Below are 12,360 nucleotides of genomic sequence, written 5' to 3' on the forward strand. Positions count from 1 at the left end.
CGGACGACCGTCTCTGGTATTGAGAATCACTGAGCTCGAGAACCGGCTTGACGCGTTTTGTATCTGAGTAGTCTGTCAATGTTATAGCGATGGTACAGCTGTCGAAGCATTTATGCCTGCTAACCTGTGACGAGGAGCTCGGCGCTGAAGCTGTCTGTTCCGGCGGCGTTGGAAGCACGGCAGGTGTAGTTTCCAATGTCCTCGGCTCGTATCTTGGTTATGGTCAACGTCGAGATGGCCTCGGCGAGCAGTTTGGTCACTACGCGCTTGTTGGCAGCCAGAGGAATCCCATCCTTGAACCACGAGAACTCGACCGGTTGGCTTCCTCGGATGGCAATGCAAGAGACCACGAGGGTTTCCAGGAGCGGGCTCTCCTTGGGAAAGTAGAAGGGCTGGAGTCTCGGGGCATCTATAGGTTTTCGGAGGTCAGGTAGTCGTCGAAGGAGAAGGGTAAAATAGGTAAATAAGTAAAGCACTATTCAAAGGAACCCTGGTGACACAAAACCGAACGGTTGTTACCTTGAGCCGTGACTGCACGAAGAAATAGGATTGTAGCTAGCAGCGAGAGGCTTGAGAACGGCGTGGCTGCGGACCGCATCGTCGGCAGTATTGTGGTGGTCTGTCAGTGCACGACGCTAAGGCAGAACCAACGAAAGCAGAGGAAGGCGCACTCGACACGTTAAGCGGACAACTAGCGCCACATGGTGCACGAAAGACAAAACACGTGGCAAAGCCAGCTTTCCGCGTTGCCCACCTCCGATACCCACGAAGTTCATACAGCACATGTGTCGTATACCTGCATTTTCTCGCATATGAGGACGCCGTTTATGAATGAAAAAAATAAAACAAATATAATTGCTTAGATTAATACGTAGGTCACTGCTTGTGGGCGTAGATGCGCGGACAAACCTCGCTGATAGGTTTTTCATGCAATAGACGAAACTGACCCTGTACCAGAAGCGATGCGGTGGAACTGTCCGTCCCAGCTGCGTTGGAAACATGGCACGTGTAGTTGCCATTGTCTTGCGCTGTCAGCTGTAGAATCGTCAGTGTCGAAATATGAGAGCTGAGGGCGCTCGTGGAGTATCTCTTCGCGGTGGTATGGTCGGTCACGCCGTCTTTTGTCCAGGTAAACTCCACGGGCGCGTCCCCTTCGAGGGCTACGCAGGACACTACGACCTTCTTGTAGAGCGTAGGGTTTCTCGGAAACGTGAGCGGTTGTAACCTGGGCGGCTCTGCAATGACGAAGATAAGCCATGACTGCTGCGTCTCGTAGCGAAAAATCTTAGAAGTCTAAGAGCATGCTCTGTATGCGAAACTTTTCCGGCAACGAAATAATTCAGAAGTGGTCTCACCGAGTAGCCTTGCTGATGATTCAGCGAGAACGTAGCCACATAGGAACGCTTGAAACAATGTGACGAATCTCTGCATGGCCGAGCAATATAATACTAGTGCAGGCAGCAGGTCTCGGCGAAACTGTTGGGCACGCTATTGAAGCGTCACTCTGCCGTCGGTATGTCCTTTCCTGTTTAGAACAACGTAGATACACGGCGAGACCGAGGGACTGGACTGCACTGCCAACTGCCCGAAATGCGTATGAACTCCAAAGGCGAGGGTTTCGGGCAGAAGATGACAGAAGGCTCAGCCTTCCATCTCCAGACAACTGGCGCCCCACCGTGAGTGTACGGCGAATTAACCGGACAAACCGGCGTGTGGACGCTTCCAAGCAGGTCTAAGCGGGCTGCTCAAATGCGAATACATTTGGAAGCGGACACCCTGAAGAAAAGGTGCCGGGAAAATTGATAACGGAAACAGTATTGGGACATGCACCATATCTGCCTGCGCCCAGAGAGCACTTTATCGGAAATTCATTTACGTTGCGCCGATTTAGCAACTTCGGCTGTGTCTTGCTCCAGGCTCTGACACGTCGGTACATCCAAACACTTTTGTTGGGATGCATCAGGGGCGACACTGAGCAAATGAAAAACACCCAAGCATTTGTCCCCCTAGCTTCCAAGATAACTAAGTGCTATGCTGCCCCGTCCCCACACACATCAGAGCCCCTTCTTTCCAAAATGATTTCTCAAGGTCTGCATGGGATAGGTCTAACAAGTCACGTGACCACACCGGCCACATTCACAAGATCGCACATACCCCCCGACCCACCAGAGTAAACATCGGGTTTCGCGAGCAGATGAACGCCAGATTTTTGCGATACTACACTCTGCGGTGGCGCGGATTACCGCGCAGGAAATTCTTCGTGCAGCTATCCCTATAGTAATGCACTGTCGGGAAGCATAGCTAGTACGAAGCACTGACCAGCGACGACCAGTTCGGCCGTGTAGCTGTCACTTCCGGCGACGTTCGTAGCCCGGCACGTGTAGTTTGCGACGTCTCCGGCGTTCACGCTGGGTATCGTCAGCGCCGAAATGGACTCCGTCAGCATCTTCGGCGTCGCCTTGTGGCCCGGCTGTAGAGGGAATCCGTTCTTGAGCCACGCGAATTCCAGAGGCTGCGAGCCGCGGCTAGCGATGCAGGTGACGGCCACGGCGCCTCCAAGGCGCTGCTCTTTCGGAAAAGTGAACGGCAGTAGCTTCGGAATCTCTGCGGGCAATGAGAACTCGTAATCGGCGAAAAACTCTTGCCACGTGTCTGTGGTGGGCCGTTCGTGGGAAAGGAAATTGCTGCCTACCTGTGCCAGCGTTGATGTCCGCTCTTGCGAGTGCCGCGAGTACGAAGACGAATAGAGACATCGCTCTAGAGAAGAGGATTCGCGCAGGCATATGCGAGGCGTGGCTGCGCTCACCAAAGCAGGAATAGTTATGGAGCAAATTTCTTCGCTCCGGCCTTTATATACGAGAAGTCGGGGCGGAACTAGTGGCGCCACATAGGAGGTGCCGCCAGAGTCACTCGGCGAGGCTGTGGAAGCGCACGATTTCGTTGGGAGTCCAGCATTCAGGTGCACTTCGCAGAGGCCGTCGGTTTTGTTTCAGCCCCAAAATTTCCTTTCTACTTGTTCCACCTGGAGGTACGATTTACGGTAACGCGTAGAGGAGCCGTTTTATCCTCATGGAAAGTAACAGCGTCGAGTACCATGTGCCATGTATTCTCTATACCAGGCGCTTGCATCTGTGTTTCTTTTTTTTTCACAGTACCAGGAGAAACATGCGTATTTAACAGCAACAGTGACTCACAGCATACAGAACGCAATGACCAAATAACAAACCAAATAGCATTAGAGTTACAAGTTCCGCCGTACGGTAAACACAACTACAGCAACTGCTACGTACGGCAAATGTGGCTAGGTAAGCCTGGCAACGGTAGCAACAGCAACTTGTTGCTCTGTTTACCGGACGGCTGTCCGGCTACAGTAAGACTGCCTATTACTGCGAATAGCCTCGGAACTTTGGCTAAGAGTAGCACGAAACTCGCGCCGTACCGGTTACGAGAAGCTGCGAAGTCGCGCTGTCCGAGCCCGCGGCGTTTGTGACGACGCAGGTGTAGTTACCGATGTCTTCGGCGCCCACCTTCGAAATGGTCAGCGAAGATACGGTTTCCGATATTTGCTTCACTTGCACTCTTGAACTTGTTTCTAGCCTCTCGCCGTCTTTGACCCAAGTAAACTCGAATGGTTCGCTGCCCTCGACCACGACGCAGTGTGTGACGACTTTCCTCGGCATGGGTTTACTCGTGGGAAAGTGGAAGGGCTGCAACTTCGGCGGTTCCACTGGAAAAAGGCACGGACATCGCATTCAGTGGCAGCTTCCGTTAGCCTATTACAAAAATAACGCCTCCTCACCTGCGCATCGAATCCTTCCGAGTGAGGCGGCGAGTACGAGGAGAACGAATACAGGTGCCATAGAGGGGTGAACGATTGCTGTGGGTCGTCTGATGTCTTGCGAGAATCGGCCGTGTCAAACTCTGTCGCCGTACCTATGTCGTAGTCGTATAGGCTCTGCGTGCGGTCTGATATTGAAGAGCGCATGTTCACGGCCTAAATTACAGCGGGGCTCAGACGGACAAGTAGCGCCACGCATTGGGAGAAAACGCAACCTCGCTGTCTGATCGCCCTCCGTTAGGGGGCCATTAATCCCGCCCCATTGATCTTTTAGATCAATAAAGTTTATCCGATCCAATCAGTTCAAAGATAAGCAATCCGACGAATATCAGAGACAGCCATTGTGAAGTAAACATGAAGAAATATATTCTGTAGTCCGGAAATAAACAATCAATCAATCAAGCAATCAGTCAAATAAAATCCGCAATAGTCACATATCATCAAGTTTAGAAATGAATTGAGATTCTAATTTACCAGACAGTATTTAGAGTATGCGTCGCTTGAGAACCTACATAAAATAGTATCAAAGGTTATCTAGGGTATTACTCGGTACCTAACGCCGCTGCAGTGTAGAGTTGCTAGCGTTCCCAACACGCACCTTCAACGACCAGGGCGCTCGTGAATTCGTCGGTTCCGGCGGCGTTGGAAATGCGGCAGGTGTAATTGCCAATATCCGCTGCAGATAGTTTCCGAACTGTCATTGTGGATATCTTGCCAGCGATTTCCTCGACGTCGACGTTGGAAGCGCTGTCGGCTCGAACGCCATTCTTCAGCCACGTGAAGTGTAGGGGTTGGCGTCCTCGTACTGCGGCGCATGTCACCGAAACGTCTTTGCCCAGCTGTTCGTCATTGGCAAAGAAAAACGGTTGAATCTTGGGAGCCTCTGGAAGAGATAACCAGTGGTAAGACGCAACTTATACGGTACGCGATCTTGTCTTGCAGTTTTCGTGGAAAGTTTCCTCGGTAGCTTTCAAAGAAGCAGCCAATTCAGGCCAGTGGAAAGAAAGGCAGAGCTGCTTACCGACTGCTGAAACCGCAGATGTCATCACAAATGCGCTTCCAAATGCCGCGATTAGGTAGTGACTGGCGCGCATATCGAGAAAAATGGTAGGCCGAACGGTGAACGACGGACGTGAACACTCGTGCGTTTGGTACACGATCTCGTACTCAAATGGATCTGATCCGCTCGACCTGCGCAGACTGGGCGGGTAGAAAGCCTATTCTTCCGTGGACACGTGGCGCCCCATGGTGGAGGTTAACGAAGACATGCCGCGAAGGATGGCGTGGAAGTTTGGGGAGTCTGAAAGCGTGCGAAAAATCACAAGGGTGCGTAACGTGTCTTGAGCGGGTAATGGAGACAAGCTCGGCTCCCAGACGTGACCACGCTATGTCACCGACACGTGACCATGTAATGTGCAAGAAGACGTATGTATGTATAATTGAGAGTTTACTGTCTTCGGCGCACTATTAAGCCATTTGTGGGCACAGGCCACGCGACCACGTCTTGGACGAGACATGGAAGCGTACGAAAGCTTCAGCACATTTTCTGGGAACTCAGATTCCATGACCCATATCTTGGCCCACTTTCATAGCAATCCCCCCCCCCCCCCCCCCCACGTCCCCACAAACAACTTTTTTTTTGTCTTTCGTACAACTGAGGTTTGTGAAGTTTGCTAGACGCGCATTCTGTTTTCGTAAGGCTTTGTGTGCCGATCAGAGACCATGCATCAACGTTTCATTTTTCATAGCCGACTCAACTGACGAATGCATCTGAAATTAAAGCGGGACTAACCGGTGACGAGAAGCTCCGCAGTGTAGCTGTCCCTGCCGACAGCATTGGAAGCCGTGCAGGTGTAGTTGGCCACGTCTTCAGCGCTTACGTCGGGGATTGTCAGCGCCGACACGGATTCGGTGAACATCTTCGACGTCGCCTTGCTGCCGGGCTTCAGCGCAACGCCGTTCTTCAGCCACGAAAACTCCAGCGGCTGGGTGCCCCTGCCGGCGATGCAAGTGACCATCAGCGCCTCTCCCAGAGGATGCTGTCCGGGAAACACGAAAGGCTGCAGTGTGGGCGCATCTGTAAGGACCGCGCACGAAGTCGGGGAATCTTCAGGAACTGAGGGAAATGTTTAGACATCCATAGCGTGGCAAGTACTACAGGATGTCTTTCCCACCTTGACTGCAGCTGATGCCTTGGATCAGAAGCGCTAGTGCAGAAACGACGACAAGCATGGTGGCTTCGCAGGTTGTGGAGGACACACTGTACGCCGTTCAACTCCGCGGCTCGAAGGCAACTGCAAACGAGCTCCTGCGGATTTTCAGTCTCTGGTGTCACGGCTTCTTGTCGGAAGATGATGCTGGAACCCGTGGCGCCACACTGTGGCGTTGAGGGAGACTAATTTTGCTGTGTCTCTTCACTTCGCGCTTATAAGTTACCAGGAATTCGGGAGAGGCGCTTCTAGTTCTCTTGGGTGCTAGCACTTGGTGCGTGGCTTTGAAGGTTATGAAATAAAGGCCGTTAACTCCATACGTGAAATAAGAGAGAAAGAGAATGACGGAGTGGCTGCAAAATAGTACATGATGGACCGCTAGGCTTAGCGGCACAGTTGGGACGCTGCCCCGTATACCTGGTAATGAGGCATAGAAGAGGTGTCGTAGCTGGGGAAACGGTGTTCTGTTTTGTGTACTTTGAAGTCAAAATTCAGATACTGTCAGTACATCTTGCGAGGTTACCCAAAACTACCATTAGCTACTCAGAGCTGGCCGGTGACATTTCGTGCTATAGACTTCTCACGTCTACCATGGAACTGTGACTCCCTACGTCTTGTCATCTGTGATAGAGATTAATTGGCAGGATTATGCAGTCACGAAGCAGCTCACCCTTGACAAGCAGCTGCGAAGAAGCGGTGTCCGACCCAGCAACGTTGCTGACAGTACACGTGTAGTTGCCGATGTCCTCCGCTCCCACGTCCGTGATCGTCAACGACGACAGCGTTCCAGAGAGTTGCGTCGTGTGGAGCCTGCGGCTGTTCTGCACGCGGACCCCATCCTTCGTCCAGGCGAAACTTAGGGGCTCGCTGCCTTCCAGTACGGCGCAGTGAACGATAACCTTTCTGGGCATAATTTCGGTGGCGGGGAAGTTGAAAGGATGCAGCTTGGGCGGTTCGACTGAAACAAATCGCGGTATTGTTAGTAGCCACCAGCACTTCCTAGTGCCGCCACGGTGCCACACCGTGTAACTGCAGCGCCTATCTCACCTGACTGCACTTTGACTTCGCGAAAGTGCACCACAATGAGGAAGATGACAACGCCGGTGAAACCGCGGTGAGCCATTTTCTGCCCCACAATGCTACCCAAGCGCTCCAAGTACACGACACGCTGTCCTGACCTGCGTGGTCTGCTCTGAAGCAAGTGCATCTTTTACCGATGCTGCGATGACAGGATCGCGCTGCCCTGTGGACAACTAGCGCCGCATAGTGGCCGTAGTACGAAGGAGCAAGACCTTCCTCTTTTGTTGGTGGCAGCTCATGCAGTGTAGCAGAGCGCTCTATTCGAATGTCGGTGCGACATTTTATAAAAATGAATGTAGGATGGGGAGTGCCAGTATACGTTGCGACCGTGCTGTAGTGACCCCGCATACAGTAAATATCCGCCTATTGTAAACGGAAGCGCCTCTCCCGAGTACAGGCATGAACTGCTGGCGAGGCACCATGTATGCCTGCGGCTTTCTGCGGAATTCTTCAGTTATATATATTCTTGTTCTCATTCATCTTGCGTATTGTTTCAGTCTTCTGGAATGTGTTGACGGATTACGAGGTCATATAGAAAGCTTGACGGCACACCATTCCAGCCTCCCCACCATAGTGAGTTTTGCTTCTTCCAAAAGTCTACTGCCAGCTTTTTGTTTCCTTTGCTGGATGCCTTTCCCCTACGTGGCCAAAGGAAACGCACAAAGAAAACTTATGCATAGCGGTTTCCCTGCTTTCTTTATCTTGCGGTGGACAAAACTCATCGGATGGCAACGAGTGTAATCGCTACCTCACACAAAGCAAGCAAGAAGGATAAGAATATGTCTCACGTTCTCAAAACCGGGAGACCCGGGAAGGAAACCGCACCATCTTGTGTGGGCTTAAGCCACCGTTTTGAGAGTTTAAAACGCTGTTGATGTCGGCTCAAGAAATATGCACAAACATGTACCGATACGTTTATTAGTAGAATTTTTCGGCGCGCGCGAAGCAAGCAAATTTAGTTAGCTTAGTTTTTCAAAATGTGACTGACGTACGCGACAGTGCAGAGTTCTTGCAGTGTGTTGGCGTGTCAATCGAACTATCTCCAGTCTTTCGGAATTTGGTTCGGACAGTGAGGTCTTGAATTAACTCCGCGTGCATTAAAAGTTCTGTAGCGTCACGAATATTTTGCTCGCGTTAGTCCGATTTTCAGTGAAGTGAACTACTGAATTTTATTACACGGTCGAATGAACGGGAAATCTCCATGTTAGCTGTGAACGTAAGCTTGAACTGTGAGATTGCAAAGCAGCCATTCTCTCTCTTTCTTTCTCTTTTTTTTTAGACGCGCGTAGTCGCACGGTTCAAACCAATTTGTGATGGAGGATAGGACTTTTTTATGCTGCACGAGCTATTGTTGCCTTGGCATATGATAATGGATCGTAGGGAGACCTAAAACAGGATGTATTGCAAATCCTGCGACGAGTATTAACCACGGCTTTAGCGGCGATTAGTGCGTTGCAAAAAGCAAGGTTCCAGCCTGACTCAGCAAGCTAGCTCATCATAACTAAAACCAGCGCTGAAACACGTCTGAAATTTGGTCACTGCCGCCGATTCCTTTCTTTTTTTTTTCGACGAATAAGAGACCAAGAAATATATATTTCGAGGCCGACCTACCGGTTACGAGAAGGCTTGCGGTAAAGCTCTCGCTTCCGTCGTCGTTTAAGACCCGACAGGTGTAGTCCCCAATATCTGCTGCTGATACTTCGTGGATGACGAGCGTTGACATCTTCTCGAGTGGTCTCTTTAGGGTGAACTTCGATCCACTGGCGATTTCTTCTCCATCCTTCATCCACGCAAACGTCAGTGGTAATGCGCCCTCTGTTGCGAAGCATGTCACTGTCACGTCTTTGCCAATCGGGTGGTTCTTTGGAAAGGAAAACGGCTGTATCTTCGGCGGCTCTGCAAAGTGACGAAGTGGCCATGAAAATAAAATGCTGGCACAGACTGCTTCCTCAATAGATCACGATTGTCCTCGATGCAGAACAGATTGGGATGTTGCATACTTGCAAGGATTCACAAAACGAATAGAGTGCGACAGAAGGTTCTGCGGTCGTTGCTGCCACTTACCGATGGCTGAGTTGGGGTCCACGACCGTGGAAGCTACAACCACGAACAGGAACGTAGAGCTTGATTTCATTATGCGAAGACTTGGGAACCGGCGAGCATCCATCCAGAAGAGCTTCGCTTTTCGAAGAACAGAACGACCTGACCTGCACCGTGACTGCCACCTACTGAATGTTGTTCAGTGCAGCCGCGTTGCCGAGAGCTCTCTTCCTGGCCGGTGGAAAGCTAGCGCCACGTAGCGGATATGTTTGAAACTACTTCGAGAGAAACGGTTTCCGCCCAGAGAAACGGCGGCGCTGGTTGCTGCAGCCGCTGTTTTCCCCATCATCGTACTTAACCCAGCATGCTAACTATTGCCGATGTGGTCAAAAACACGTGGTCAACATCAGCCCAGGTGACAAACACTGAGTTAGACCCTGCGTAAACCAGCAAATTTGTGCAGACGGCGTAGTACAGCGTGATTGAATCGGTAATCCCTTTTTCGCGCGCAAATGTTGAACTGTCTTGCAGAGGATGTGGTTCCAAAGCACGCATGTAAATGCATCCCGTATGCTTGCAGTAGACGCCAAATAAAACTATGTCGTTGATAAAGAGCAGAGCGCGATGCAAACACCAACGAGGAAGTTCCCTCGTTATAAGCAGGTCACCAAGCCCCTTGGTTGGGACCAGGAGGGAACGTCAGGGGAAGTAGATCGGGTTAGCAGAATAGATCTTTCATTCTGTTCTTCATCTACAAGGCATAAAAGGAGTACCAGCGTCCCCCCCCCCCCCCCAAACATTATGAGGGCAATCGCCTGACGGCCGACATGGGCCAGACCTATCTGATGCACAAGACCACACAGATATATCCTAAAACGCACACTCCCTTGCACGCTTAATACCTTCCGAATTCGCCACCAGGTGGGCATCAGTGTCTTTCGTTTTGACGTAGTATGCGCTGTCAAAGCCAGCGGCGGCATCCTCAACAGAGAAAGAACCCATGTTGCTGTAAATGCAGTAGGAGTGCAAAAGTTTTCTCATGTCGCTGATTTGGGACCAGCGGGCACTGACCTGTGAGCACCAATGCCGCCGTAAAGCTGTCCCTTCCGAAACTATTCGTGGCCTCGCAGGTGTAGTTGCCGATGTCTTCGGAAGACACCTCCGGGATGGTCAGCATGCTCACAGTGTCGCCGACCATCCTCTGCCTGATCTTGGTCCCCGAGCGGAGCTCTTCACCGTTCTTGAGCCAGGCGAAACTGACGGGCTCCGTTCCGATGTGGGCATTGCAGGAGATCACCATCTTTGAGTTCGCCCGAGGGTCCTTCGGAAAGGCGAATGGTTGGATCTGGGGAGCCTCTGAAAACATCGCAGTGTGAGGCGCGATTGGACAATGCGATGAGTCGGCGGCATAAAGGGGCCTCGAAGGGCCCATACTTTACTGCTGGGAATTCGTTATTGAAAAGCAGCCTTACCTCCTGTTCTGATAGAAGACGGAGCAGCGATGAGCACAATCACTTGGAGCAAACTCGTCAGTGAAGCGCGCATGGCGGTGAAGACGCAGCTGACTAAGCAACGAGACGAGGTGCAAATACGCGAGACCGTCCGCAGCCTGCTGATCGCAGTGCTTTGACTTTCGAGGATTCAAGCAGTGCTACAAGAGAGGGAAGTGCTCACACGGCACTGGACAACTAGCGCCACACCGTGGCAAAAAGAAGAACGACATTGAGAAGAACAGCCACGTAATTCAAGAGCAAGAAATGGGCTAAGGGAATTGGCGCACAGCGCTTTTACAGGGTCTTGAACGTGCGTTGTACATTTCCTTCCGTCGCGCACGGTGTACCAACCAGCGTGAAGCTAAGGGATGAAAAAATGGTGCAAATTGCCGGAACTGTACAATGTAATGATAGCAAGCAGGAGCGGTCTTTATTCCCTACTGACTGAGACAGTTACTTAAAAGGGTCAACCAATATCTAAACCTCTTACGATAAGCAAATATCCAATTAAGTTGTGGAAGTTCAAGAGGAACCAAAAATGGCGCAAGTCTCTTTGCGGTTAGTTTTTCGTTAAGCTGCTTGCATATTAGGAAGCGCGAGAAATCCAGAATGTTCACAATCAGCGTGCGTGTTAGAACACCGGGTGTCTGGTCGCATTTCTGTATCATCGGCCTTTCACATGGAGCGACGAACTTCACGCAACTGCATTCGCTGTCAAAGCGCCACACCGCCGCAGGCTAGTTATGCTGTGAGGTATCGCTCCCTTCGTTCATGGCATCGAAGGAATACAGCTATTATTCCGGAAGATATGATTCCTCCAGTAGACTTCCTCTCGATGCAGCTTCTAATTGATTATCTTTTCAGCATATCTCCGGAGGTTAAAAGGCAATTAACGGGCCATGACAAATTAATCACATGACTAGAAAGCAGAGCATATATCTGTTAGCTCTATGCGAATCGCCAGCAACGCTGTTTTACTTTCCTGTCCACAGCTTCACCCAGTCCTCTTCCGCCCTTCGCTTGTGTTAGCTGTACACCCGGCGTATTCGAAAATGTGGCAGCCGTCTGGTCGCATTAATTTGTCTAAATACTATTTCATTTTCCTTCATATTTTTCATAACTTCTGTAGCTAATTCTTATCTAGAATTGTACCCAATCTTCGGAAGTGCAGCTCAGGTTCGAACATTAAACCTGCATCAAATGCTACTTACTAAGAGATCGCTCTTATCAAAAACTAATCTATTCACCGAGTTCACTGTGCCGGCAACGAATGGTAGCCCATTTATAACGAAATAATCGCCATAACGACATCGTACAGTTGCCACAATTCGTACCTTCTACCATGAGCGTGGCCGTAGCTGCGTCCCTGCCCACGTCGTTGTCCGCTCTGCACGTGTAGTTACCAACGTCTTCGGCCGTCACTTTTTCGATGGTCATCGTGACGACGCTTCCCGTCAGGGAAGTGGTGTACTTGTTCTTCGTGTTCGCGATGGGTCTGCCCTCGTGAGTCCAGCGAATATCGAATGGCGGAGTGCCTCGTGTCACGGCGCAGGTGAGGAGAATCTTCTCTCCTAACGCAATGTTCTTCGCGAATGATATGGGCATTATCACCGGGGGCGCTGAGGAGAGAAGGGGTTGATACGAAGAGTACGCAAAGATTGGAAAGGAAGTGCTGAACTAAATATGATCAGACCGCAAC

At 50.9% G+C, this 12,360-nt stretch overlaps 3 protein-coding genes and 1 long non-coding RNA gene across 19 annotated transcripts in view; 1 reads left to right on the forward strand and 3 right to left on the reverse strand.

Annotated features, from left to right (window-relative positions):
- LOC149336497 (uncharacterized) overlaps positions 1-12,360 on the forward strand; it is a 111,669-nt gene that overhangs the window by 43,052 nt on the left and 56,257 nt on the right. The window lies entirely within an intron of this gene.
- LOC149336498 (cell adhesion molecule Dscam1-like) overlaps positions 1-12,360 on the reverse strand; it is a 130,356-nt gene that overhangs the window by 40,617 nt on the left and 77,379 nt on the right. Inside the window, exons 1-2 of one of the 16 annotated variants that reach the window (XM_089552946.1) lie at positions 2,693-2,768; positions 2,320-2,604 (exon numbers count right to left, since the gene is read on the reverse strand). The exons of 13 other annotated variants lie outside the window; for them this stretch is intronic. In XM_089552946.1, coding sequence (XP_089409072.1) covers positions 2,320-2,604; positions 2,693-2,753 — 346 coding nt within the window. In that variant the 5' untranslated portion in view covers positions 2,754-2,768. Of the gene's footprint in view, positions 1-2,319; positions 2,605-2,692; positions 2,769-6,718; positions 7,236-11,995; positions 12,281-12,360 lie in introns of those variants that run through there. 2 more of the 16 variants (XM_089552961.1, XM_089552955.1) reach the window with 2 other exon arrangements.
- Positions 5,513-6,700, reverse strand: LOC149336500 (igLON family member 5-like). Its single transcript, XM_089552965.1, has 2 exons — positions 6,013-6,700; positions 5,513-5,915 (listed from the first exon to the last, which is right to left on the reverse strand). The coding sequence occupies exons 1-2, from the start codon at positions 6,068-6,070 to the stop codon at positions 5,626-5,628; spliced, it is 348 nt and encodes a 115-aa protein (XP_089409091.1). The 5' UTR covers positions 6,071-6,700; the 3' UTR covers positions 5,513-5,625.
- Positions 10,008-10,891, reverse strand: LOC149336501 (pro-neuregulin-2, membrane-bound isoform-like). The gene is made up of 2 exons (XM_089552962.1): positions 10,641-10,891; positions 10,008-10,524 (listed from the first exon to the last, which is right to left on the reverse strand). Exons 1-2 carry the CDS (start codon positions 10,711-10,713, stop codon positions 10,151-10,153), a joined length of 447 nt encoding a protein of 148 aa, XP_089409088.1. The 5' UTR covers positions 10,714-10,891; the 3' UTR covers positions 10,008-10,150.

The sequence above is a fragment of the Amblyomma mixtum genome, chromosome 7 (genome assembly GCF_055824585.1).
Source record: "Amblyomma mixtum isolate Tamu chromosome 7, ASM5582458v1, whole genome shotgun sequence".
Lineage (NCBI taxonomy): Eukaryota > Metazoa > Arthropoda > Arachnida > Ixodida > Ixodidae > Amblyomma > Amblyomma mixtum.